Source organism: Dreissena polymorpha, chromosome 13 (genome assembly GCF_020536995.1).
Source record: "Dreissena polymorpha isolate Duluth1 chromosome 13, UMN_Dpol_1.0, whole genome shotgun sequence".
NCBI classification, from domain to species: Eukaryota; Metazoa; Mollusca; class Bivalvia; order Myida; family Dreissenidae; genus Dreissena; species Dreissena polymorpha.
In genome coordinates this window covers 38,657,739-38,684,599 of record NC_068367.1, presented here as the reverse complement: position 1 = coordinate 38,684,599, position 26,861 = coordinate 38,657,739, and the positions used below count along the sequence as shown (strand labels likewise).

At 36.1% G+C, this 26,861-nt stretch overlaps 1 protein-coding gene across 3 annotated transcripts; it reads right to left on the bottom strand.

The window, feature by feature from the left end:
- Positions 1 to 205: 205 nt before the first annotated feature.
- LOC127856026 (uncharacterized) lies at positions 206 to 17,049 on the bottom strand. 3 transcript variants are annotated; one of them, XM_052392006.1, is made up of 6 exons: positions 16,651 to 17,049; positions 15,616 to 15,713; positions 6,528 to 6,955; positions 5,986 to 6,130; positions 4,205 to 4,304; positions 206 to 3,347 (listed from the first exon to the last, which is right to left on the bottom strand). In XM_052392006.1, the coding sequence occupies exons 1-6, from the start codon at positions 16,737 to 16,739 to the stop codon at positions 3,197 to 3,199; spliced, it is 1,011 nt and encodes a 336-aa protein (XP_052247966.1). In that variant the 5' UTR covers positions 16,740 to 17,049; the 3' UTR covers positions 206 to 3,196. The 3 variants fall into 3 exon arrangements, with proteins under 3 accessions (XP_052247966.1, XP_052247965.1, XP_052247964.1); XM_052392005.1 differs by lacking the exon at positions 15,616 to 15,713 and adding an exon at positions 9,710 to 9,807; XM_052392004.1 differs by lacking the exons at positions 15,616 to 15,713; positions 16,651 to 17,049 and adding exons at positions 9,710 to 9,807; positions 10,746 to 11,128.
- Positions 17,050 to 26,861: the final 9,812 nt, after the last annotated feature.

Here is a 26,861-nt window from a genome sequence, read left to right as displayed (position 1 = left end):
CTTTCCGCCTCAACTCGATTTTTACTAGGAAGAGACTTTCTTTGAAGAAAAAAATATCATTACAGCGGAAAGTGTCGTCCCCGATAAGCCTGTGCGGACTGCGGACATAACATTCTCATTTAAAAACGTTATGGTTTTGGGAAAAAGACAATCACACACACAGAAGTGAGCATCATTTAGGGGTGAAAAACAATCAAGTTGACGGTGGAATTGTACTGTAATGATTTATGACCTACAAATAAGGCAAAACATGCAACGAAGAAGACTTAAAAAATATTTGAGGTTTGCAAAGCAAAGTTTTTTAGGCTGACCGTACTGAGTAATAACAGCCATTGTTCTTAACGTTTGTCTTTTGGAACACTGAGTTACCAAATTCGACAACAGTTTCCGTTCCGTAAGAATATAGCAGTACGCCATTCTGCTGGAAGAACTCGAAAACTCGTATCTTCGATCTTCTTGAATTGTTTCATCTCTCAACATGCTATAGCGACTTGAACTTGTAACTAAGTAAGGTAGCGATGTCATCTTAATCGAGATCATAAATATCTTTAAGTGCAATATTTCGAATCCTTCAACTTTTTTGGCCACATTTGAATTTGGCGATTGTCTAGGTCATTAACTGCGACTGATTGCACCGATTATGTCCAAAGAAAATTGACAGATAGTTTTTTTCTATCCGTCATTCTTGGCCATTCTCAACAGCCACGACACATGGCTCGTTGTTTGTTCTTTCGTGTCTTTTTTCTTTGCGATCGTTCACGTCAATATCCACGACACAAGGCCGCGTGTTTTTCTTTTTTATCATTTGTTCTTACAATTATCCATGACAAAACTGCAACTGCTAACATGTGTTTTCTTTCCTATACCTTGTTCATGTCAATAGTCTACGTGCATATACCTGATTTTTTGTTTTTTTATTGTTATTCTTTGATATTGTCCAGGTTAAATACCGCGACATATGACCTTGTTTTTTTCTATGCTTTGGTTTTGACCATGGTCTAGTCAAAAAGAGAAACATATGGAATCGTTTTTTTTTCTTTTGTATTATTTGTTCGAAGCAATTTTAACGTCTATAACCGAGACACATTGCGTCAAGCAATAATCCACGGCCGTTAATCACGGGCGCCTACTCTTTTTGTAGAGGCTTTATTTCAACGAGCCAATGCTACTTCCGAGGTGGCGCTAAGGGCAGGATGTTTTAAATATACACGGATAATTCTACAGGGTGAGTAGGTTTTATATGTTTTGTTTTCAACAGATTTCGCGTTATTTCAACAATCGGGCAATGTAGTTCGATTCGCGGAAGATACATTCATCAACAATTGTACATAAACATATAATCTCAACCCATTTGAAAACGCGAGTAACTTTATAAGTTTTGACATGGTGGGGGTTTTCAATAAAATAAATCATTTTTGTCTATGCGACGAGCGAATTAAACCAAATTAAATCGCTAACGATATCAAAAGATTACTGAAACATAAACAGTTTGCTGATTTCATTACAAAATTGGCTTCTTGCCTGTGTAATAGATAATTTTGCATCCCTTCAAAAGAGATGGAGCCCATGCCAAGGAGGTTGCGCTAAGAACCACAGTTGGCCTCAATGCACGATGTATGATTTAACAGTCGTATCACAATAAGATCATCATATGAACTAAATTTGACAGATAATGTTTCCTTTTTTATACGATTTTTTTCCAACGCAAATTTATAAACTCAAATGTATACAGAACATATACGCGTTCTGTAAAAAATGAGATGTAAATATTTAAATACATAAGGAACCAACTCAGTTAGGAAGAATAGATATCTGAATAAAACAGATTGTACGATATATAAACAACAAAGCTTATACCAAATAAATCAAATAACTAAATAGCCAACATTTAAAAACTAGTACAACAGATTTGTTCAAACACTGAGGTAATTCACGAGAAATGAGGTTACTTCTACTTGGAACGATGAGTTTTGTCTCATAATGCGAATTGTTATTTCAATTAAAGGCGCGATGAAACGAATCCTCATTATGCTAAAATATGATATTTCTTTCCATTTACAGTTAAAAAAGCATAGGTCGGTCTTATTCGTTAATCTTTTTTATTCGTTGAATTATGCCTTTGAGTGAATAATTATTTGGATTATGGGTCGAAACTAATCGTTTCAATCAGAAGTAATATCTTTTATCGGGAATAATATTATTATATATACAAGTGTGTTGTGCATGAACTATTTTGACAATGTTGGGTCTGAAGTAATTTTATTTATTGAATATTACACATTTTGAATATAAATCATTCCATCTGTGTTATTTAAGTAGCTGAATTCTTAACGGAGTTGATGTCATATATAATTAAATATTTACATATTATATTTTATAGAACATCTGATTATTCTGTATAAATGAGTGATTACGTATTTACGCTAAAACATAAAAAATCACATAAATAAGGAAAACTTTTTATCAAATTTAAGTCATGTGATGATATAATTGTTAAAAAACTGTGTTACCATGTATCGTGCATGGAAGCCACCTCCTGGTCTTAACGATACCTCCTTGGCGTCGGCTCCAACTCTTTTAGAAGCATGCAAAATTATCTATTACATCGGCAAGAAGTCAATTTGTTTGTGAATGCAGCGACTTGTATGTGTTTAAAGAAATCGTTTGATGTCGTTAACGATTAAATTGTGTGGAAATTAGCTTGCCACACAGGCAAAAAAAATCGATTTGCTTTTTAAAATTCCACCATGGTAAAACTTATTAAGGTCCTCACGTTTTCAAATGGTTTGTGGTTATATGTTTTTGTACATTTGTGGAAGAATTATTCTTCGATGAATCGTTCTAGATCGCCCGATTAAAAAAAACCTTAATATGTTGAAAAAAAACATATAAAACCTACTCATCCTGTAAAATTGTACGTGTATATTCAACACGTCCGGTCCTGCGCGCCATCCCTAAAATAGCATTTGCTCTTTTATGTATGCTTCTAAACAAACATGTATCACCCGTGATTAACGGTCGTGTTATCGCGACAAATGTTCTCCATTTGTTTCTGTTCTATCAAATGTTATTTTGTGTGTTCTTTTTCCATTGTCTACGTTAATAACTGCGATTGTCAAGGTGAATGTCGGCTTACGCGAAGACAATGCATTCTCATCCGCGACATCCATCCTTCTATAGGCCCATCAACATGATTTTAATGTCGACGGGCAAACCTTGTGCGCATGCGCCGTGTTTGATGGCCTCGCTCTCGCGCGGCACGCGCTATGACCTCACTTCCGTTTTCGATGTCTTCATTCTCGCTCGCTTCGTCGTCTGCTTCGTAGGATAGATTTCGGGCACGGAATCTGTAAATATGACGAAAACAAAAGTATTGTGAATGTTTAAAATTAAATTGGATCGAGATGGACCTTTGTAAGGAAAGTAATTGTTGGCTGTGTTCACATATGTTAAACATGTAGTACTTACTTCAGAACAATTATAACAGACGACAATATGTTTTATTTCAAACCATAGACTATCATCATCATCGGCATCTGAATTGAAATCACCATAAACACCAACCGAAATATTACACATGTTACAGGCACTTCTAGTTGCGTTCGTGTGAATAATTAACATCCTCCTCCTCCTCCTCCTCCTCCTCCTCCTCCTCCTCCTCCTCCTCCTCCTCCTCCTCCTCCTCCTCCTCCTCCTCCTCCTCATCATCATCATCATCATCATCATCATCATCATCATCATCACCATCATCATCATCACCATCATCATCATCATCATCATCATCATCATCATCATCATCATCATCATCATCATCATCATCATCATCATCATCATCATCATCATCATCATCATCATTATCATTATCATCATCATCATCATCATCATCATCATCATCATCATCATCATCATCATCATCATCATCATCATCATCATCATCATCATCATCATCATCATCATCATCAGCATCATCATCATTAACATCATCATAATCATCATCATCTTCCTCCTCATCATCATCAACAACAACAACATCGTCATCATCATCACCATTATCAACACAACAAATACCATCGTTTTCATCGTCCTCATCATTTAAAACATAATCATAAGCAAGAGAGGCTTTACCAGTTATACTTAGTCTAAGTTTGTTTTATCAGGAACAGCAAAATCAGCTATAAAAGCATCGGAAAAAAATTAAACCTACCTAGCCTCCGCGCGAGTTTGACGTGTCTGGTTCCGATTACGGGCTCTCACCTCCTCCGGAACAACTCTGGTGGTGCGCACAAACCGTGCAGATTCGCGACCTGAAAATTGGAGTCGAGTTTGCAATTACAATGCGGAGGCTAACATCAATAGACCTAACAACGATATTTTTCTGGCGTGGAACGAATACAGGATTTCGGTTTACGGGCTGCGGAATATTTAACCATTACAAGCCGTTCAAAAAACAACAACATCAATTTTTTTCATTGGCGAATACAATCAGTACATAGCCATATAAACATAGCAAATATTTCAATAAAATAGCATGTCAAGGAAATGTGATTGGCATAATTGTTTTTTTAATTTCGGAGAATGTTCTTAACAAATTTGATGTGAGATTAATATTTGGATTATATGTATTTCAAAAACAAAATGCATATTAGAGTAATTATAACTACAACTATTAAATGACAGTTAACCATTCCTTAAATCAAATACAATCAACGGCAACAAACTTGAGCAGAAAATGCATATAGTTTGGCAATAACAGGCAGACAGACAGTTTATTTTGACTTGTACAATGTACATTGTCAACAACACATTATGAAAACAGTACATGTACGACACCTTTCAGAGTAACGTGTCTTTGGCAAAGAAGCATATTTTATCAACCATATTTCTGCGAAGGTATGTACCTTAGACCTTTTTCTTTCTTATGTATAAGTTACAAACAACTTGTGATACTTGCATATTTTTCACCGAAGCTAGTGGTGTTCGCTTTGTGCAGACGGCGCTTTGCTCTTAAGTGATATCGTGAATTTAAAGAAACAAACTGCTCAACAGGACTTAATAATTCATAGGAAAATATTTAATACGGTTACATGTGCTACATAATAACGTACTTCAAATGTATTTTGCGTGAATGAAAAGGTCGAGTTTTCGAAAATTTTATAAGGACGGTAGGGGGAGGGGCGAGGTAATAGTCAATAAATTCGCATCTGCAGAGTGTGCTTTAAACCATTCAGAAAGGTAAAACATGAGCCAGACAAAACCAACTCTACATGTAAATCAATAACGCAATTTAGATCGATAAGACCTTAAGAATAAATGAGAACCTACAATAACATGGAAAAAACTTCCCAATCGCTATTTAAAATTTCCCTTTTAATTTTTTTTGTTATTTTCAAGTTTATTTAACGCATACGATCAAATGACTCAAATATGGTTATTTCTACAGATCCCACTTTTTGCTAAAGTCGTATGTTCCTAGTCGTGTCTGTATAACATTTACCACGCATTTTTCAATTTTTTGTGGATTTTGTAAGACACTAATCAGATTGCATATAATTTCCATATCAATGCTCTGATCAGTTATATAAGATTTTACCATAAATTTTGTCACTAGAGTGTTAAACCTATTTATTTTAGCTTGATTGCATAGAAAGTAATTCCTACTTATTTGAAATGCTCTCGAGTCCGTTTCCTAGGCCTAGAACCAGTACTTGGTGTCTATATGAGAGATCGAAAGAACGCTCCCACAGCGGGGATCGAACCCGTGACCACCCGGTCGCTAAGCGGACCCCATATCCATTACACCGCGGCGTCCTTAACTGGAGTGTTAACATGATAAATGTTTACGACGGACGACACACGAAAAAAGGACGATCAAAAGGTGATCAGAGTTTCTCATCATAAGCACGACGTGCTCAAATGAGCATGAACGATTCAAACATTAACGCATTTAAGGGCCTCTATTTAACCAACGAGAACAAATAAATGTACCAAATTCTCGATTCCGCCCAACGCTTGCGACCAAGTTTCTGTTGAAAGCGTCTGAGTGATTCTCGGAATGCAGGCTTTCATGTGACGTTGAGGAACTTCCTGCTCTGTCCAGGTCAGGACGCCAGTATGGTCTGCGCTCAGCATTCTTAAATTATATATGAACGTCAGGGCGCACGATTATACATATATTAAAGCAACTTTTACAGGTGGACATATAGTAACATTTATTATTTAAATATTCGAAAGATAAAGAATTTCAAATATAACCTTGATAAAATAGCTTTTTTATTCAGAAAAAAGGTAAAATGTTCAGATTTAAAATGGGTCATTTTCGAATGTTGTTAATTTAAATACTATCTCAGGATCAACATTTAAGCTTAATCTAAGTGCAAACGTGTTTCAATACATGCAAACTATTAGAGTAACTATTATTATCTATCCAAACATGCCAAACATATTGTGTATCAAAATATAAGATGGCACCTGAAAATAAAGGAAACCGTAAAACACCTATAAGTGATATTTGAATATCTTGTAAGTACCTCAACAGCAGGGCCCTGAGATCCCGAGGGTCCTGGCAGCGTTTGTAATGACGTCATCACCCGTGACGTCGTCACAGTTCCTTGTCGTGACGTTGAGGGGTGATCGTAGGCACTCGTGCCTTGGTTTGACCGCTTCACACATTTCATCCGAGTAGTATTTGAGCGCGATGACCGAACGCTTCCAAATGATATGGCAAAAGATCTCGTGCGCATGCGAGCTGCGCAATTCATATCGGAAGCATTCCTGCGCACCAAACGCTTTATTTTCGGCTGGTTCCTTGGTCGACTTCCGGTATTTGCGACGTCATTTCCTCGCGTATGAAACTGGCTCGGTATGGCCCGATTTCTGAGGACCATTGATTCGTGTTCGACATTTCGAGCTGGGCGCCTGTCGTTCATCCTGTGCAGCATGCGTTGAGTTGTGGTCCCTGAATAAAAGCGATGTATTTAATGAAATTAACATCGGACCTGTGTTACCGGAACATTTAATTATGTATTTACCCGAAAACAAAACATTAAGTGATACAACTTAGCAATTAGAAAACCAGATTTTAAATGAACGCAGCAGAAAAAAATAGATTTTTTAAATTCAAAAAGAGATATATCTATAACATCCAACCAAGTGTCTCAAAGTGTAATTACTATGATATTTTCAATATTGCATGTCTCATTGACGTTGAACTTTGACATGTGGATGCTCTTCTTTTCTTCATGATCAATCAGCTTGATAATTTATATGTGTCGTGTTCTGTGAAAACTGGGCTTAATACATGTGCGTAAAGTGTCGTCCCAGATTAGCCTGTGCAGTCCGCACAGGCTAATCAGGGACGAAACTTTCCGCCTAAACTTGATTTTCGGTAAGGAGGGACTTCCTTGAAACTAAAAATACCATAAAAGCGGAAAGTGTCGTCCCTGATTAGCCTGTGCGGACTGCACAGGCTAATCTGGGACGACACTTAACGCACATGAAATAAGCCAAGTTTTCTCAGAACAAGACACATATGACCTTTCACTGAATATCGAAAGGCTGCTGTCAAATTTAATACATATATGTCACAGAATTAAAAGAAGAAACGTGTGCTGAACTGCGCTATACTTATGTAATGTTCTTATTTCGGATAACATACATCTGGTTCCGAAAATGACCTCATCGCAGACCATCGATGAAATAACATGTAGATAGATAGATAGATAGATAGATAGATAGATAGATAGATAGATAGATAGATAGATAGATAGATAGATAGATAGATAGATAGATAGATAGATAGATAGATAGATAGATAGATGATAGATAGATAGATAGATAGATAGATAGATAGATAGATAGATAGATAGATAGATAGATAGATAGATAGATAGATAGATAGATAGCTAGCTAGATAGATAGATAGATAGATAGATAGATCGCTAGCTCGATCGCTCGCTCGATCGCTAGCTCGATCGCTCGCTCGATAGCTCGATCGCTCGCTCGATCGCTCGCTCGATCGCTCGCTCGATCGCTCGCTCGCTCGCTCGCTCGCTCGCTCGCTCGCTCGCTCGCTCGCTCGCTCGCTCGCTCGCTCGCTCGCTCGCTCGCTCGCTCGCTCGTTCGCTCGCTCGCTCGCTCGCTCCTTCAGCTCGCCTCGCTCGCATCGCTCGCTACGCTCGCTCGCTGCCATCTCGCTCGCTCGCTCGCTCAGCTCGACTCGCTGCTCGCTCGCTCGCTCGCATCTCGCTCGCTCGCTCGCTCCTTCTTTCCCCTCTTGTGCCCCTCCCATGGTCCCCCTCTGGTCCCCCCCCTCCCCTTCCCCTCTTCCTCTCCACCCGATTATTTCCTCTTCCTCTCTTGGTTTCCATTAAACAATTTATAAAAATAATTATAGATTAATACAATCTTATAATGTACATGTTAGTCCATCAATATCAAGGATAACACAAAAGGGATCGCCCCGGTATTTCCATTGTGGTCCTCAATAGTGGTCTGACGTAGTACAGCGGTGTTAAAATAATTTTAACACTTAAATACAAAAGTGATCGATATGGAGCAAAAAGAGCACATATAAATTTTTTTCATTAAAATAAATTAGATTAAGATGAAAGACTTAAATGACTATAATGCTACTTAAAACTGACAGGAACACAAGACAACTTGGCACAATATTTACCTACGAAATCATATCACAGTATTGCAAAACATGTTGTAAAAATTAAACTAAAGATGTTTATAACTTTACAAATTAAAATATTGATCCCTAGTTGCTTTTTAAAACTGGGCAAGGCTAGACAGATTCCTTATATCAGTAGGAAGAAAATTCCATAGGTGAGACCCAACATAAGAAAATGTCTTAGATCCAAAACCCATAGCAGGTGGGTGTTGGAAAGATCCCTTTTCTCTGGATCTTGTATTGTACGAATGGACAGTTTCTAAAGGTTTAAAATATTGACTCATATAATCAGGACCTAGACCTTTCCTTGATTTATAAACATGGCACAATGTAATTTGCTCAACTCTTTTATTAACAGGTAACCAACCGAGGGATTAAAAGTGACTGTGTTCAATGTGTGACCTATTGTCTAAATTAAGAGCAAATCTAATCAGTTTATTTTGAGTGACCTGTAGCTTGTTCTTCCAGAATTTGGTCAGTCCATAATACCAAGAGCAACAAACATTATCAAAATGACATTGGATCAGAGAAAGTACCAAAAGTCGTTTAGTATGGACTGTAAGATAATCTGACTTTCTATACATGAATTTTGACCCTTTGCATGCTGGATAATTTGTCGTCTGCAAAAATATCGTCTGCTGAATTTCTAAAATTAGCATTTTCTTTGATTTTTTTTAAAGAATATTACCAGAATAGCAAACAGTTTGGATCCTGATGAGACGCCACGTTCTGTTGCGTCTCATCTGGATCCATACTGTTTGCAAAGGCCTTTAAAATTCGGTTCCAGCACTGAAAGGGTTAACCTTGCATTAGCCTTATTGATTATAGAACTGTCCATAGCTTCACCTGTAAGATTCTGATCCAATGTGGCACCAATATATTTCACTGAATAAGTAGATTTGATACTTTGGCCACTGCAAGTAATATTAAGCTCACTGTTTGATTTGACCTTTGGCTTGGAACATGTAGTTATAGATTTTCTTTTTGCGAGCAGTTTGATATCAGTCGACAAAAACATAAGTTATGAAAACTCACAGTGTTGCTGGACCGGAAGTGGCTGTCGAGGCTGCGTGTCGGGCCGTCTGATGCTTAGTCGGCTGCGCAGACGGTTACGGGGACGTGTATCTATTTCTCTACAGGTATAATAAAAGGTTTCGAATTAATTGTATTAATGTATTAATTGTATTTTTTTTTATCATAGTTAATTTTTGTGGTAGATGATTTATATGCAAATATTAGTTTTCGATAAGACGGGGATGTCTTTAAATGTCTTTTTCTTGATCATGCCAAAAAAGTGTATGCATAGTAAGATCACATATATAAGCTACACAGATGGTTATTATGTACAGCTAAATATATAAACTACCCTAAAACGTAAGAAAAAATGTCTCACGTTTAAAACAATATAAATATTGATTGTGAAACATATATATATATACTACATTATTTAAATGTGTAATATCTGTTTTATTGTTGTTACACGCACTGCGAAGATAATTTCGAGATTCTGACATCGCTTGATAATTCTTTTGGCATTTTTATTTTATTTAGTGTATTGCTGCTACAATACATGTATACTGCGAACATAATTTCGTGATTGTACAATGGCTGGATTTTTTTCGGGCAATTGAAATGATAACTACATTTACAGCTTTGTATGCTGAAATAATCAAAATGACCTCGTTTCGGGTTGGTCATTTCATAGTTTGTTTTATCTTTTATTTTGTGGAAAGAAAACTCAGCAACTGTATGGCATTATAGCAGATGGTAATAGTATATAAAATATAGCGTATTCTGGGAAATCGGAGTTGAATGCATGTGCGTAAAGTGTCAACACAGATAAGCATGTGCAGTCCACACAGGCTAATCAGGGACGACACTTCCTGCAAACACTGTTTTTTCGCTAAAAAGGGATTTGATCTAAACGAAAAATGCCATAAACGTGGAAAGTGTTGTCCGTGAATAGCCTGTGCAGACTGCACAGGCTAATGTTGAACGACAATGTATGTGAAGGCAATAAACCCAGCTTTTACTTAAGAGATGCTCAAATATAGCGTCAGCGGCTACCTACCGGGCTTGTCCTCTCGTAACAACGCCTGCATAATGCCCCTCAAGATGGCGTTCTGCTAGTCTGCTCGGTACCCAGGCGGGACGAGTCATTTGTCAAAAACTTTGAGCGAAATATGTTTAAATAAGCGATTAAAACAACAAATCTTTCGATTTTTTGTTTTATTACAGCGCTGGTGTGCACGGTTACTGTTTACAGCTTCCGTGACGTTGTTATAGTGACAACGTCATAATGCGCACAATACGACGTCACGTGGTCAAAAGCGGCCAATGAAATCGATCGTTTTTAACGAATGACGCTCCGGAATATAACGGACCTATATTCTTACTCGGAAACATTCGTATTAGATAAGAATTTACGTACGACACGCACGGAAACAAGCTGCATAATCATTGATGCAAAAGCACCATCAGTTGAAGAGAAAGTAGCTGTATCATTAAACGACGACGACGGCAATAATAATAATAATAATAATAATAATAATAATAATAATAATAATAATAATAATAATAATAATAATAATATAACAAAAATAAAAATAAAAATAACACCAAAAACATACTACTACTACTACTACTACTACTACTACTACTACTACTACTACTACTACTACTACTACTACTACTACTACTAATAATAATAATAATAATAATAATAATAATAATAATAATAATAAAACAAAAAATGCTACTACTACTGCTGCTACTACTACTACTACTACTACTACTACTACTACTACTACTACTACTACTACTACTACTACTACTACTACTACTACTACTAATAATAATAATAATAATAATAATAATAATAATAATTAATATATTGATAACACACATTTTATTATCATAAGTAATAGTTAGTAATTAGTAATAATCATTAGAAAACGTATTAGCCATTGTAGAAGAAGAAGAAGAAGAAGAAACAAGGCAACGGGGAAACACATTTTGTAAATAATTGAACATGTTGGCTTGCTGCGGTTACATTATACTGACATTATCACACAAAATACGTTTTCTACTTCTTATTCTATAATGCTTGCTTGAAACAAATAGAACATTTTCAAAAGATTTCGTTATCAACTACTTAAAGTTGTTATCAGTTTAAACTGCCCCTTCAGCTCCTTGAGAGAGATCCCAAATGTATGAAAAACCAGATGTACTCAGACTATCTAGGGGACCTTTGATACCAACGAAACTAACAGACTGACAGATTGTGAACGCTTATATTCCGTTGTTCGCGTGGAGTTTGATTTGATAAAAGAACTCCGACAACGCCCCCCACATAACCCTGCCAGCGCAAAACGATACAAATAAGTCGCGCTCTGGGATATCAGGTCTTAATGCGTTTGCGTAACGTTACGTCCCAGATTAGCCTGTGTAGTCCGCGTAGGCTTATCAGGGACGACACTTTCCTTATAAACTGGATTTTTGCGAAGAAGATACTTCCCTTGAATGAAAAATACCATTAAAGCGGAAAGTGTGTCTTGTTCTGAGAAAACTTGGCTTATTTCATGTGCGTAAAGTGTCGTCCCAGATTAGCCTGTGCAGTCCGCACAGGCTAATCAGGGACGACACTTTCCGCTTTTATGGTATTTTTAGTTTCAAGGAAGTCCCTCCTTACCAAAAATCAAGTTTAGGCGGAAAGTTTCGTCCCTGATTAGCCTGTGCGGACTGCACAGGCTAATCTGGGACGACACTTTACGCACATGTATTAAGCCCAGTTTTCACAGAACACGACACAAGTGTGCGGACTGCACTCTTTAATCTCGGACGGCTATTTGTGCACATGGATTAAAGTTTCCCATTAACGAGTCTCCGATTAATGTTTGATTATTAATAAAAATTCACTGTTTTTGTAACCCAGCTAGAAAAATCACCGACCATCATGGCGATCGAACCCGGGAGCTCCCGGTTCCAAATCAGACAGACACTCTACTGCGTCGCTATAAAAGCTAGCTCATATAGCAAGGCAGTATACGTTCTCCGTATACCGAACCCTGCTACATTTCAGTCATATTACATTTTTTGAAGACTTTTTGCAATAAATTGTGTCATTTCACCTGTATTTTTTTCTATACGTTATCAGTCTCGGGATTTTGATAATTATCATTGGTTTTACATCGCAGCGTCGTTGTTTGTTTATTCCATGTTACTTTCCAAAAGAAATATATTTTCGCTACAGCAAAAAACTAACCAAATTTCAGTTTGCGTAAATTTTGGTTAAACAATAGCCGTTCAGACTATGACCTATAAAGAATTGTGAAGCTCTGACGATTGCTCTATAATCCGAAATACAAATACCATCACTAGTAATAAATGTGTACATATTCATAGTTACAGAACATACAATGCGCAATCATTTCAACACAAATTTGCTAAGACGCAAAGTCCATAGTCGAGCAGGAATAATGGCGTATGTGACGTCTTGTTTATATTGTGTGTTCTTTTTTATAACTTTCAGACTATAAAATAAAAATATGGTGTAGCCGGGAGTCTATGTACCGGTATACACAATATTTAACGGCGTATTAAGTCTTTCAGTGCTGGAACCGAATTTTGAAGGCTTTGTAAACAGTTTGGATCCAGATGAGACGCCACAGTGGCGTCTCATCAGGATCCAAACTGTTTGCTATTCTGATAGTATTCTTTGAAAAAAATATAATAAAATGCTAATTTTAGAAATTCAGCAGACGACATTTTAGCAGACGAAAAATTTCCCAGCATGCAAAGGGTTAAGTATGTTTATACTGCCCGATAACTTATTTGGGTCGTGCTCTGTGAAAAGGAGTGACAACTTTCTCTTTTATGATATTTTTGTTTAAAGAAAGTCTCTTCTTCGCAATAAAAAAGTTCAGGCGGAAAGTGTCGTCCCTGATTAGCCTGTGCGGACTCCAGAGGCTAATCTGGGTCGACACTTAACGCGTGGGTGGGTGGGTGGGTGGGTGGGTGGGTGGGTGGGTGGGTGGGTGGGTGGGTGGGTGGGTGGGTGGGTGGATGGATGGATGGATGGATGGATGGATGGATGGATGGATGGATGGATGGATGGATGGATGGATGGATGGATGGATGGATGGATGGATGGATGGATGGATGGATGGATGGATGGATGGATGGATGGATGGATGGATAGATAGATAGATAGATAGATAGATAGATAGATAGATAGATAGATAGATAGATAGATAGATAGATAGATAGATAGATAGATAGATAGATAGATAGATAGATAGATAGATAGATAGATAGATAGATAGATAGATAGATAGATAGATAGATAGATAGATAGATAGATAGATAGATAGATAGATAGATAGATAGATAGATAGATAGATAGATAGATAGATAGATAGATAGATAGATAGATAGATAGATAGATAGATAGATAGATAGATAGATAGATAGATAGATAGATAGATAGATAGATAGATAGATTTATTACAATATTGTGCAAATAACATGGTAACAATAATGGTAACAACACTACAATTAAAATATAGTATATCGATTTTTAAATATAAATATATTGTTTACATATAAACAATTTATAAAAATAATTAATAAATAAATGTCTTATAATGTACCATATTAGTCACATCAATATCAAGGATAACACAAGAAAGGGGAATACGCCCCTTATTTCCATTGTGGTCCTCAATAGTGGTCTGACGAAGAGAGGTTTAAAATAATTTTACACTTAAATGAAACGTGATCGATATGGAGCAAAAAGCACATATAAATTTTTTTCATTAAAAAAATTAGATTAAGATGAAAGACTTAAATGACTATAATGCTACTTAAAACTGACAGGAACACAAGACAACTTGGCACAATATTTACCTACGAAATCATATCACAGTATTGCAAAACATGTTGTAAAAATTAAACTAAAGATGTTTATAACTTTACAAATTAAAATATTGATCCCTAGTTGCTTTTTTAAACTGGGCAAGGCTAGACAGATTCCTTATATTAGTAGGAAGAGAATTCCATAGGTGAGACCCAACATAAGAAAATGTCTTAGATCCAAAACCCTTAGCAGGTGGGTGCTGGAAAGATCCCTTTTCTCTGGATCTTGTATTGTACGAATGGACAGTTTCTAAAGGTTTAAAATATTGACTCATATAATCAGGACCTAGACCTTTCCTTGATTTATAAACATGGCACAATGTAATTTGCTCAACTCTTTTATTAACAGGTAACCAACCGAGGGATTAAAAGTGACTGTGTTCAATGTGTGACCTATTTCCTAAATTAAGAGCAAATCTAATCAGTTTATTTTGAGTGACCTGTAGCTTGTTCTTCCAGAATTTGGTCAGTCCATAATACAAAGAGCAACAAACATTATCAAAATGACATTGGATCAGAGAAAGTACCAAAAGTCTTTTAGTATGGACTGTAAGATAATCTGACTTTCTATACATGAATTTTAACCCTTTGCATGCTGGATAATTTGTCGTCTGCAAAAATATCGTCTGCTGAATTTCTAAAATTAGCATTTTCTTTGATTTTTTTGAAGAATATTACCAGATTAGTAAACAGTTTGGATCCTGATGAGACGCCGCGTTCTGTTGCGTCTCATCTGGATCCATACTGTTTGCAAAGGCCTTTAAAATTCGGTTCCAGCACTGAAAGGGTTAACCTTGCATTAGCCTTATTGATTATAGAACTGTCCATAGCTTCACCTGTAAGATTCTGATCCAATGTGGCACCAATATATTTCACTGAATAAGTAGATTTGATACTTTGCCCACTGCAAGTAATATTAAGCTCACTGTTTGATTTGACGTTTGGCTTGGAACATGTAGTTATAGATTTTCTTTTTGCGAGCAGTTTGATATCAGTTGACAAAAACATAAGTTATGAAAACTCACAGTGTTGCTGGACCGGAAGTGGCTGTCGAGGCTGCGTGTCGGGCCGTCTGATGCTTAGTCGGCTGCGCAGACGGTTACGGGGACGTGTATCTATTTCTCTACAGGTATAATAAAAGGTTTCGAATTAATTGTATTAATTTATTAATTGTATTTTTTTTATCAAAGTTATTTTTTGTGGTAGATAATTTATATGCAAATATTAGTTTTCGATAAGACGGGGATGTCTTTAAATGTCTTTTTCTTGATCATGCCAAAAAAGTGTATGCATAGTAAGATCACATATATAAGCTACACAGATGGTTATTATGTACAGCTAAATATATAAACTACCCTAAAACGTAAGAAAAAATGTCTCACGTTTAAAACAATATAAATATTGATTGTGAAACATATATATATATACTACATTATTTAAATGTGTAATATCTGTTTTATTGTTGTTACACGCACTGCGAAGATAATTTCGAGATTCTGACATCGCTTGATAATTCTTTTGGCATTTTTATTTTATTTAGTGTATTGCTGCTACAATACATGTATACTGCGAACATAATTTCGTGATTGTACAATGGCTGGATTTTTTTCGGGCAATTGAAATGATAACTACATTTACAGCTTTGTATGCTGAAATAATCAAAATGACCTCGTTTCGGGTTGGTCATTTCATAGTTTGTTTTATCTTTTATTTTGTGGAAAGAAAACTCAGCAACTGTATGGCATTATAGCAGATGGTAATAGTATATAAAATATAGCGTATTCTGGGAAATCGGAGTTGAATGCATGTGCGTAAAGTGTCAACACAGATAAGCATGTGCAGTCCACACAGGCTAATCAGGGACGACACTTCCTGCAAACACTGTTTTTTCGCTAAAAAGGGATTTGATCTAAACGAAAAATGCCATAAACGTGGAAAGTGTTGTCCGTGAATAGCCTGTGCAGACTGCACAGGCTAATGTTGAACGACAATGTATGTGAAGGCAATAAACCCAGCTTTTACTTAAGAGATGCTCAAATATAGCGTCAGCGGCTACCTACCGGGCTTGTCCTCTCGTAACAACGCCTGCATAATGCCCCTCAAGATGGCGTTCTGCTAGTCTGCTCGGTACCCAGGCGGGACGAGTCATTTGTCAAAAACTTTGAGCGAAATATGTTTAAATAAGCGATTAAAACAACAAATCTTTCGATTTTTTGTTTTATTACAGCGCTGGTGTGCACGGTTACTGTTTACAGCTTCCGTGACGTTGTTATAGTGACAACGTCATAATGCGCACAATACGACGTCACGTGGTCAAAAGCGGCCAATGAAATCGATCGTTTTTAACGAATGACGCTCCGGAATATAACGGACCTATATTCTTACTCGGAAACATTCGTATTAGATAAGAATTTACGTACGACACGCACGGAAACAAGCTGCATAATCATTGATGCAAAAGCACCATCAGTTGAAGAGAAAGTAGCTGTATCATTAAACGACGACGACGGCAATAATAATAATAATAATAATAATAATAATAATAATAATAATAATAATAATAATAATAATAATAATAATATAACAAAAATAAAAATAAAAATAACACCAAAAACATACTACTACTACTACTACTACTACTACTACTACTACTACTACTACTACTACTACTACTACTACTACTAATAATAATAATAATAATAATAATAATAATAATAATAATAATAATAATAAAACAAAAAATGCTACTACTACTGCTGCTACTACTACTACTACTACTACTACTACTACTACTACTACTACTACTACTACTACTACTACTACTACTACTACTACTACTACTACTAATAATAATAATAATAATAATAATAATAATAATTAATATATTGATAACACACATTTTATTATCATAAGTAATAGTTAGTAATTAGTAATAATCATTAGAAAACGTATTAGCCATTGTAGAAGAAGAAGAAGAAGAAGAAACAAGGCAACGGGGAAACACATTTTGTAAATAATTGAACATGTTGGCTTGCTGCGGTTACATTATACTGACATTATCACACAAAATACGTTTTCTACTTCTTATTCTATAATGCTTGCTTGAAACAAATAGAACATTTTCAAAAGATTTCGTTATCAACTACTTAAAGTTGTTATCAGTTTAAACTGCCCCTTCAGCTCCTTGAGAGAGATCCCAAATGTATGAAAAACCAGATGTACTCAGACTATCTAGGGGACCTTTGATACCAACGAAACTAACAGACTGACAGATTGTGAACGCTTATATTCCGTTGTTCGCGTGGAGTTTGATTTGATAAAAGAACTCCGACAACGCCCCCCACATAACCCTGCCAGCGCAAAACGATACAAATAAGTCGCGCTCTGGGATATCAGGTCTTAATGCGTTTGCGTAACGTTACGTCCCAGATTAGCCTGTGTAGTCCGCGTAGGCTTATCAGGGACGACACTTTCCTTATAAACTGGATTTTTGCGAAGAAGATACTTCCCTTGAATGAAAAATACCATTAAAGCGGAAAGTGTGTCTTGTTCTGAGAAAACTTGGCTTATTTCATGTGCGTAAAGTGTCGTCCCAGATTAGCCTGTGCAGTCCGCACAGGCTAATCAGGGACGACACTTTCCGCTTTTATGGTATTTTTAGTTTCAAGGAAGTCCCTCCTTACCAAAAATCAAGTTTAGGCGGAAAGTTTCGTCCCTGATTAGCCTGTGCGGACTGCACAGGCTAATCTGGGACGACACTTTACGCACATGTATTAAGCCCAGTTTTCACAGAACACGACACAAGTGTGCGGACTGCACTCTTTAATCTCGGACGGCTATTTGTGCACATGGATTAAAGTTTCCCATTAACGAGTCTCCGATTAATGTTTGATTATTAATAAAAATTCACTGTTTTTGTAACCCAGCTAGAAAAATCACCGACCATCATGGCGATCGAACCCGGGAGCTCCCGGTTCCAAATCAGACAGACACTCTACTGCGTCGCTATAAAAGCTAGCTCATATAGCAAGGCAGTATACGTTCTCCGTATACCGAACCCTGCTACATTTCAGTCATATTACATTTTTTGAAGACTTTTTGCAATAAATTGTGTCATTTCACCTGTATTTTTTTCTATACGTTATCAGTCTCGGGATTTTGATAATTATCATTGGTTTTACATCGCAGCGTCGTTGTTTGTTTATTCCATGTTACTTTCCAAAAGAAATATATTTTCGCTACAGCAAAAAACTAACCAAATTTCAGTTTGCGTAAATTTTGGTTAAACAATAGCCGTTCAGACTATGACCTATAAAGAATTGTGAAGCTCTGACGATTGCTCTATAATCCGAAATACAAATACCATCACTAGTAATAAATGTGTACATATTCATAGTTACAGAACATACAATGCGCAATCATTTCAACACAAATTTGCTAAGACGCAAAGTCCATAGTCGAGCAGGAATAATGGCGTATGTGACGTCTTGTTTATATTGTGTGTTCTTTTTTATAACTTTCAGACTATAAAATAAAAATATGGTGTAGCCGGGAGTCTATGTACCGGTATACACAATATTTAACGGCGTATTAAGTCTTTCAGTGCTGGAACCGAATTTTGAAGGCTTTGTAAACAGTTTGGATCCAGATGAGACGCCACAGTGGCGTCTCATCAGGATCCAAACTGTTTGCTATTCTGATAGTATTCTTTGAAAAAAATATAATAAAATGCTAATTTTAGAAATTCAGCAGACGACATTTTAGCAGACGAAAAATTTCCCAGCATGCAAAGGGTTAAGTATGTTTATACTGCCCGATAACTTATTTGGGTCGTGCTCTGTGAAAAGGAGTGACAACTTTCTCTTTTATGATATTTTTTGTTTAAAGAAAGTCTCTTCTTCGCAATAAAAAAGTTCAGGCGGAAAGTGTCGTCCCTGATTAGCCTGTGCGGACTCCAGAGGCTAATCTGGGTCGACACTTAACGCTCATGCATTAAACCCCATTTTCACAGAGCGCGGCTCATTTGTAAAATACAGATAGCAAAGAACACATATTAACACAAAGGGTAAAAGTTGAATAGCCGCACTTGTCATCTCAAACTATTCTCTAACGAGTGTTTCAATGAAATGCGTAAAGTGGAATTCCTAACTGAACAGGTTTCTTGTTCTCCAACAATATAAAGCCGAGACAGAGTAATAAAAAATTAAATAAAATGCATTGATTTTGGCCAATTTTTTAATAATTTAAAACTCCGTTTTTTGTCTCCTCAGCTGCTTTCTGCACAAGTCGTATTACAGTAATGTGAATGGGATCGAAAATGCGTATAAATAAGTGCTTGCATTTAAAAGTAACGTTTAACCCTTTCAGTGCGGGAACCGAATTGTGAAGGCCTTTGCAAACAGTTTGGATCCAGATGAGACGCCACAGAACGTGGCGTCTCATCTGGATCCAAACTGTTTGCTATTCTGATAGTATTCTTTGAAAAAAAAATCGCAGAAAATTCTAATTTTAGAAATTCAGCAGACATTTTAGCAGACGACAAATTTCCCAGCATGCAAAGGGTTAAAGTAATAAATTTTAACGTAATATTGCACTTTGGACGAATCCATAAAATCACAATCCGCTGGACATTTGATCAATTAAAGTCGTTCGCTTATCAGTTCGGAAGTTACCGGCTGTGTCGCTGTCTTATTGGTTTTATTTTGGTTATCTTGCAAAGTCCCGACCGTCACATATGTCTATTGACACCAAATTTCGCGACATCTGGCTACTTTCTCATATCTTAGTGAACGATTTGTGATGCTATATAAACTATACGACTGACTCTTTCGGTACATATTCGAGTTTAAGACTTAGTTGTAAACGCGTTTGTGATAACCATTCGAGGGATACGGGTCTAACAGCATTTTTAACAGGTATTTCTTGGTGCTTTAAAAACGTAAGTTCTTTCAAGATCTAAGTTGTTTTTAGTGAAATAATACTTCAACTTAACAAACTTCTAGTTCAATATAACGACTTCCAACGATTCGTTTGTTTGCTTTAACAATGCACTTCAATGGGCAGGCTCTGAAATTTTATGAAATGATTCACGCTAATTTTATATTTTAATATTCAAGTGTTCAGCGATCATGTTTAAATATGTTAAAGGTAAAATATGGAATAAACTTAACGTAAAAGGCGCTAATAAGAACTGGAAGTCAGCAAAATCACCATGCATATTAAAATGAACAGATATCATACCGCGCAAACTATGAATTATTTCCAAAAATTAACAACAGAAAAATGGTTTGATAGGCATTTATTTTGTGGAATATTGAAACGTTTAAAGCCCAAGAATGTATGTAGTGCCATAATAATGTTTTATTTAGATAGCGTTAAACTATCGTTTTGATGGCGCAATTCTACTCCCACCATATCTCGAATAGAAAGATAAAATAAAACCCTTCCGGACTTGTTATCAATTGTTTTGACGAACAGTTTTAGTGTCAAAATATACGTCTCGATCTCATAGTATTGTATTAAATAATTATAATCTATTTTCGCATGACGAGTTTAGTATAAATATTTTTACCTTTAGAAAACATTTTTAACCTTTCAATTGTGTGTACGTTGGAATATTTACAAAATATCACAACGAAAATATACATTTTTTTGTATTTGTGTTTGCTTCACGAAAATTAAAATGGTTATTCATGACTTTGAAAATTGTGTAACGTTTGATCAAAGATCTATATATAAACACTGTTTACTTATTGATCTTTGGTGTGTTTCGTTTTTACGCATTTTCCATAACAAATTGCGTAAGAAATACACTTATTGTATGTTTTATATACTAGACTATTTATACGGACAATTCATATAATTGAAACTTCTATTTTATTGCATTTACTCTAGCATATATTTAATACAAGCAGCAATAAACGTATCGATTTTATTGAGTTATTAGCATGAAATAACGATACTTAACGTCATTTAAACAAAATAAAAGCCAAAAATAAAACCCAGCTTAAACATCCATTGCAAAACAATGACTCATCGCATAAGATAATCTTGAAACCAATAAATGGGTATAACCGATAATCAGCAAATATATGAACGCTTTAAGAATATTATAGAACTATTATGCATGTGTGTGAATGGACCTTACATATTAAAGATTATCACAAAGCACGTAATGGTGGTTTAAAATACTTAAAAAAACTGACGTTCTACTTAATAAATGAACCTTTAGTTCATTCAATTCGCTGTATTTCAAACTTGTTTTTTACTTGTTAAAATAAAACAAATGATTTCGACTTTTGACAGCGAAACAAACAGCCAGAAGTCGTGCAACGACGCTAAGTGTTGATAAAAATGTTAGTTTAGGGCTTCTAATCCACTTGCCACGGTGATAAATTATCTGAACATATCTCGAGAATTCGAACTTAACGATATAATTGTCGATCGTTTTTAAAGAAACGTATATCGTAACAGGCAGCTGTTTCTGAAGCCATATTGTTATAATTCCCATCTTTGTTTAAAATATTGAGTATCGCTGATATAAACACGACCATGTTAATACGGATTAATGAGTAACACTCGCCAAGTTGACGGATATATACCGGTAAATACGTACTGTTTGAGGGAAACGAATACATTGTATATGCGATTGTGCCTTAAGGACTTAGGTAAAAACCATAAATTGAATCTTTATGATTAACAAGTTTGCGATGCCTTCATACTTGGAGTTATACTATTTCGGAAGTAAGCCCAATATTCGGATTATATAAAAAAAAATACTACGGTATATCAATGTTTAAATGTGTTTTACGTCACATTACACGAAATATAATTTGGGCTTATCACCATATTATGGATCCCAATACGTATTAGGCTGATACGAATTTTCGACCGTATTAAAAAACCAACAATTTATTTCGACGCACTGCAGTTTTAGTTATATTTAAATAAATATATCGGTATGTTCACAAAAAATGATCAAAAAACATTAAAAAGTAATTTTTAACTCATGTAAATGTTCATGTGCTCTCCATACAAATTTCAACGTGTTATGTTTGCTCTAAACTGTTAGTTTGTGTTTTTCTTATACTTAAGAAAGAACATCAAAGTGAAGAGTAAAATCGGGATAGTTCTAAAATCCGGATTATGGCGGCATCACCTTTCATGACGTTTAATGTTGACGTTAATGATGTTTATATTACGTGCCGAGTGACGCTCGCCATTTGTAACAAGGCGTATCATGTCAGTTTTGTTCATTCGGCTCGCGTTATCAAGGCACTAAAAAACTACAAAGGTTGCAAATCAGAATAAGATTATGGAAGCAGCTATGTCGATGATTATGAGGAGGGGAGGAGGAGAATAAGGATACATTTGATAATTTTGATGAGGAGGGGAAGAAGGATAGTGATCATCCTGATGAGAATATGGGATATCAACATCAGTAGCAATGACGATGATGTTGAGGAGGAGAATGGGGAGGAAAGGATGAAGGTGATGACGGTGATAAGAAGAGTTAGAAGAAAAATGGTGATGATTATGCTCCTGCTGCTTCTGCTGCTTCTGCTGCTGCTGCTACTGATGATGATGACGATGACGATGATGACAATGATGACGACGATGATAATGATGGTGGTGGTAATGATGACGATTAAGATGATGATAATGATAAGCATGATGATGATGATGTTATTAACGATGAGGAGATGGAGGAGGAGGAAGATGGCGGTGATTAAAAGAAGGAGTTGGAGAAAATGAGGAAATAAAGGATTCTGGTAAAAATGACAATGTTGACGACAAGGACTGAAGAGAGTGTGAGACCTGTGAGAGGAGTTCGAGGAAATGAAATCTTTAAAGCATGGAATGTTACCTTATATCAACTTGTCAATGTAGTGAGTTCAAATTTTACGAAAATAACAATTAATTGCAATGACTGATAGAGAACATGATATGCATGGTTTGTGTGTGCCTGAATTGCTACATTATATCCGTACACATTTCCCTCAAATAATGTTTTTGGATATAGGTTTTTATGAAAAGGACATGCGCAACTATTTTTGGATACCGCTCGCCATTTGTAACAAGGCGTACTATGACGGTTTTGTTCATTCGGCTCGCGGTATACACATACGAGAAGCACCGATTGAGCTCAACCCTGGCGAACAGAAAATACAGAATATACAAAAGATACAAAATATCGACCAAGGCGTGTGGAGACAACTTGGGACACATCTATATCATGGTAAAAATATTTGTAAGTTGATAAATTAACCGGAGGCTGTTCAAGACATATGAGCCTTGCTCTGTGAAAAGGGGATTTAATGCATGTGCGTAAAGTGTCGTCCCAGATTAGCCTTTACAGTCCGCACAGGCTAATCAGGGACGAAACTTTACGCCTAAACTTGATTTTCAGTAAGGAGGGACTTCCTTCAAAAAAAAAATACCATAAAAGCGGAAAGTGGCGACCCTGATTAGCCTGTGCTAACTGCAAAGGCTAATTTGGGAACATACTTTACGCACATGCATTAAACCCCTTTTTCACAGAGCACGGTCCATATATTGGACGCTCGATGAAAACTCGTGGTCAATTCATGCTTGACACTCGTATCAATGCGATTAAGAATCGTGGATGACGCTTGATTAAAACAAAAAAGACACTTCGTGGTTGTCGCATTATCAAGACTGGGTAGGGGTATGCTCAAACGTTTTGGCTCATAATTGGCGCGTATTGGGAGGCTAAAGTCTCATGCTTGAGACGGAATCCAGACTCGTGACGGAATTACATGCCAACGACTGAATAGTTGTTCCGAATATTCGATTATATTTTAAAGGGGTCTTTTCACGTTTTGGTATATTGACTAAATTAAAAAAATGGTTTCAGATTCGTAAATTTTCGTTGTAGTTATGATATTTGCTAGGAAACAGTAATACTGAATATTTACCATGCTCTAAAAAATCAAAATCCATTATATGCATCTTGTTTCGATTTAAAAACCTGAACATTATAAGCGTTGCAACGCGAAACGATTACATAATTTGGAGAGTTCGAATGGTGTCGTTATATTTTGTGATATTACGAGGATTGCTTATATAAAGTATAAAATACATCACTAATTGTATGAGTATGGATGGCTGAGTGGTCTAGGCGACATGCTTTATTTTATTCTGTCTTTTTCACTGGAGCTTTTTAGATCCAATGTTTACATTTATCAATATAAAGTATTTAATGACAAACTTTAATACATGCCAAAAACTGTGAAAAGGCCCCTTTAATACTGTCGTTTATTGTTTCTTTGAGCTAAAACAAACAAACAAACACGCAAGGTATAACTCCATTACCATTTCGTTTTTCGTGTTAGCTCACACTAATGTTACAGACCATATTTTGCAAATCAGTATGTGCTTAGAAGCCTTAGGAACGGTATGGAAAGACAACCACTGCCTGTTGCAGCAGACGACAAATGCTATATAGAGCGTCTGCTAGGAAAGATAACCACCACATTTGCCTGTTTATAGTTCACCACTGGTACACTGCAGAGGGTTTATATGACTGATAGTGTTTAACAGCTTGTAAGACGAGATTGGCCAGTCTAGTGTTTATCATTGAAATCTGTACATATTGGCTGCTTTCAGGGAAAACGGGGCTTAATGCATGTCAAATAAGATTAGCCGGTGCATACTGATTAGCCTGTGCAATGCGCACAAGCTAATCAAGGACGACATTTTACAACAGCGAACACCTACAGTGCCTTCAGCGCTTTGATTTACCAAGTGGTAAGAATCATGTTCAATCCATAATTCCAATTGAATTCTATCACCGATGTCACCTTGCAGGGGAAAGGAAAGATTGAGTCGCTTATGTCATTCAGCCTTTAATGCTAACAGAGGTTTAAATACGTGTACAGGCGCATTTTATTTTGTATAACGATTAATGAATGTTAAAATGTTGTTTTACGATATATATCATTGAAAACTTATTGTTTGTGGCATTCTTCGCCTTATGGTTTCTTATTCAATATGGTTGTAGTTCATACACATTTGAAACAAGATAATAACTCTTCCTCCTTTAAATTAGTACCATCTTTGCGTCCAGAGAACGATATACTACCTCGTTGTCCAGAGAAAGAGATACTATCTCGATGTCCAGAGAAAGAGATACTATTTCGATGTCAAAAGAAAGAGATACTATATCGATGTCAAGAGAACGAAATACTCTCTCGTTGTCCAGAAAAAGTGATACTATCTCGATGTCAAGAAAACGAGATACTATCTCGTTGTCCAGATAAAGAGATACTTTCTCGATGTCCAGAGAACGAAATTCTATCTCGTTGTCCAGAGAAAGAGATACTAGCTCGATGTCAAGAGAACGAGATACTATCTCGCTGTCAAGAGAACGAGGTACTATTATGTCGTCCAAATAACGATATTATATCTCGTCGTTAGGAGAACGAGATCTTATCTCGTCGTTCATAGAAGGAGAAACTCGTTATTGTTTAAGACATAGCCAACCTATGTCTCCGAGGACCTGAAAATGAACGAGTATATCAATTTTCAATCTACCGACAAGTCAAACAATGCGCCCACTAAAATCAATTTCGTCATTTATTCTATCACCCCCCCCCCCCCCCTCGAAAAAATATCAATGACGTTTTTTAGAGGCATGTTCATTCAAAAATTGTTTTTAAATATCATATAATCATAATGAGATATAAGCATTTTAATCGTGCCTTTAGTACGGCACTGAAATTGTGAGTCGTTTGCAAATTGAACAAATTGCTGCATATTCTCGAGAGATAATGGTCAGATATCAATACAAATAATGCAAAACTATGTATATTAAAAGCATTGACCAATATTTGGTCATATTAATTAATATATGACCCACTGGTGCTTTTGCGCTGTGAACCATTATAAAGTGAAAATTTACGAATTATATTATACGTATTTTATAAAAAATATAATTTTATTATAATATTTTTTATATTTTGCCGTAACAAAACCAAATAATAGTATATAGTAAAGAGTGTTTTAGATGTATGGTATGTTTGCTAGTAAAACAACACACGTTCATTTACCCTCTTCCTTTATACGAAGTTAAGTGGGGGTGGGGATGAGGGGTACTTAAATCACCATGGACGTTTGCCGCTCCTGTCTCTTGGTTTATACTTAAACACAACTTTTTATCGCACAACATTCAAACTTGCAGACCTTGTTCCTTAACCATTTGCATGCTGGGTAATTTGTCGTCTGCTAAAATGTCGCATGCAGAAGTTCT

Excerpts from the sequence above, each read along its gene's own strand:
- LOC127856026 (XM_052392006.1), bottom strand. The coding sequence starts at position 16,739 with ATGACTCGTCCCGCCTGGGTACCGAGCAGACTAGCAGAACGCCATCTT. Across the intron at positions 15,714-16,650 it reads GTTACGAGAGGACAAGCCCG|AGAAATAGATACACGTCCCC; the intron begins GTAGGTAGCCGC and ends TTATACCTGTAG. Across the intron at positions 6,956-15,615 it reads ACTTCCGGTCCAGCAACACT|GGACCACAACTCAACGCATG; the intron begins GTGAGTTTTCAT and ends GCTTTTATTCAG.